At 35.0% G+C, this 1,896-nt stretch overlaps 1 protein-coding gene across 1 annotated transcript; it reads left to right on the top strand.

The window, feature by feature from the left end:
• The first annotated feature begins 353 nt into the window (after positions 1 to 353).
• Positions 354 to 1,554, top strand: LOC137577454 (protein phosphatase inhibitor 2-like). Its single transcript, XM_068290935.1, has 2 exons — positions 354 to 818; positions 1,423 to 1,554. The coding sequence occupies exons 1-2, from the start codon at positions 354 to 356 to the stop codon at positions 1,552 to 1,554; spliced, it is 597 nt and encodes a 198-aa protein (XP_068147036.1).
• The last annotated feature ends 342 nt before the right edge of the window (positions 1,555 to 1,896 follow it).

Genomic DNA, 1,896 nt, shown 5'->3' on the forward strand with positions numbered 1-1,896 from the left:
TTTGACATGAAATTATGGAATCCACTGATCGGCCTGTGGGTCTGATTTCGCTGACAGATTTATGGTTTTGATTATTCAAACAGTTCAATATGTTGTATTTAAAGATATGTTTGATATTATCAAGGGGCTATTCAAAAATAAACAAATGGGGCTTAACTTTTGTGGTTTTGAGTCAACAATTGAGAACAATTTGATGACTGAAAGAATAATAACTTTAATATCAAGTAGCTTACTCACCTATTGTCACTTGACCATCTATACGAAAGGAATAAATACTTTTTCTGAATATTCAGTCTATAAACAATTGTAAAACTTTATCACTTTATATTTTTTATTTTGTAAAATATTATTTAATGGATCAAATAATACGCGGCATCTTGAAAAAGGAACAGAGGACAGATGTTGACAAAAGGAAAATTCGCTTCGATGAGTACAATGTGATGGAAACAATGAAATTGATTCAAAGAACGGATAATCTGGATACTCCTTTTACGATAAAGGATGAGGATCAGGGCAATCTAGATATACCTACTCTGATGAAACAACTCAATATTGCATCGGACTCTGCATTCTTTAACATTCCCGAAGATTCTGAAGACTCTTCGGCTAATGATGATGATGAGTTTCCGGAGCTAATACATGAAAAGGTACGACGCTTGGAGTTTACCAGGCGTCGCAAAATGCATTACAAGGAGTATTTTACTGTGCCTCTGGCACGTCAACTTATAAGTAAAGAATGGAACGATATGAACGCATCTGAGTCTGAAGGCAGCGGGGAGAGCAAAAAACCTACAACGAACTCTCAACTATCTCCGAAAGTGAGTTGTTCTCTCGAGTCTTGTGAGGCCAGTGAATCGCTCGAAAGGAATGTTCCAGAAAGCTTTTTAGAATCGAGCTCTTCAGTTGAAATTGCTTCCCCAAGTGATGTAGTAATTGAGCCCGGTTTTGATTCCAATCATCATTGCTATCAAAAATTAATGGCAGACGCAGGCAATTTAAATATAAATAATGTGATTTAAGTATCGTTATAAATTTTTTAAATTCACAACGGTATGCTGGTTTATGACTCTAAAAAGATCCTGCCTAATGTAAGACCCTGTCATTCGTCCATTCTTCCTTTAGTAGTTTATGGCCTAGATTCAGATGGTCCGAATCAAACTTTAAATACATTTTTGTTATTATGATTTTTAAAAGCAATTTGTTTACAATTAAATTGCAAATAACTGAAAATGTAAGCAGAAAGTATTTTTTTTTCTCCAATGCTGGTTCGGTTTCAGTTTGTAAACTTACTATACACTTGTCCCTATTTAAATAAACATTTGTTTATATGTACACTGGAGTCTATTTGAAAGGTATATGAATTATGAAATTTACACTAAGGAATTACTATGTGAACAATCTTGGTACAGCTATTGTTTTTAGTTGTATATAGAGTCCTTTGTCTATGCTTTAAATAAACATCCCGTGAATGCCACTCCCGGAGTGCTTATTGCATGGAGTATTCAGGTTCATGCATATGTATGCAAATGTGTGTATCTGAATGCCAGTGTGTAAGATGCATTCACCTGTTTGCTTTTAGTATGTACCTATTTGCCATTTAGTTTTTTGTTTAAAATTACTTCATTGTTTGAACGTGCAAATTTCCAGCCTTTCAACGTTCCTTTTTCTACTATTTTTGTTTCGTCTGCTTTATTCAGTGCATTTCTTTGCATATCAAATGCGTGAAAAGTAATGTGGGAATAAGAGGCAGCGCAATATGGGTATCCATAAGACTGAAGGCAATGGGAACACAAATGGTCTTTGTTCGTTCTGCAAACTTATTAGCAGCGACGTTTGGCTCAACATTTCACTACCTATGCATAAAAATGTAAGCTGCCTGCGGAATTTATGTCCGCA

This window comes from Drosophila tropicalis, unplaced genomic scaffold (assembly GCF_018151085.1).
Source record: "Drosophila tropicalis isolate 14030-0801.00 unplaced genomic scaffold, ASM1815108v1 contig_1187, whole genome shotgun sequence".
Lineage (NCBI taxonomy): Eukaryota > Metazoa > Arthropoda > Insecta > Diptera > Drosophilidae > Drosophila > Drosophila tropicalis.

Coding starts and splice junctions, on each gene's coding strand:
- LOC137577454 (XM_068290935.1), top strand. CDS start 354: ATGGATCAAATAATACGCGGCATCTTGAAAAAGGAACAGAGGACAGAT. Junction 819..1,422: donor ACTCTCAACTATCTCCGAAA/GTGAGTTGTTCT, acceptor TATTGTTTTTAG/TTGTATATAGAGTCCTTTGT.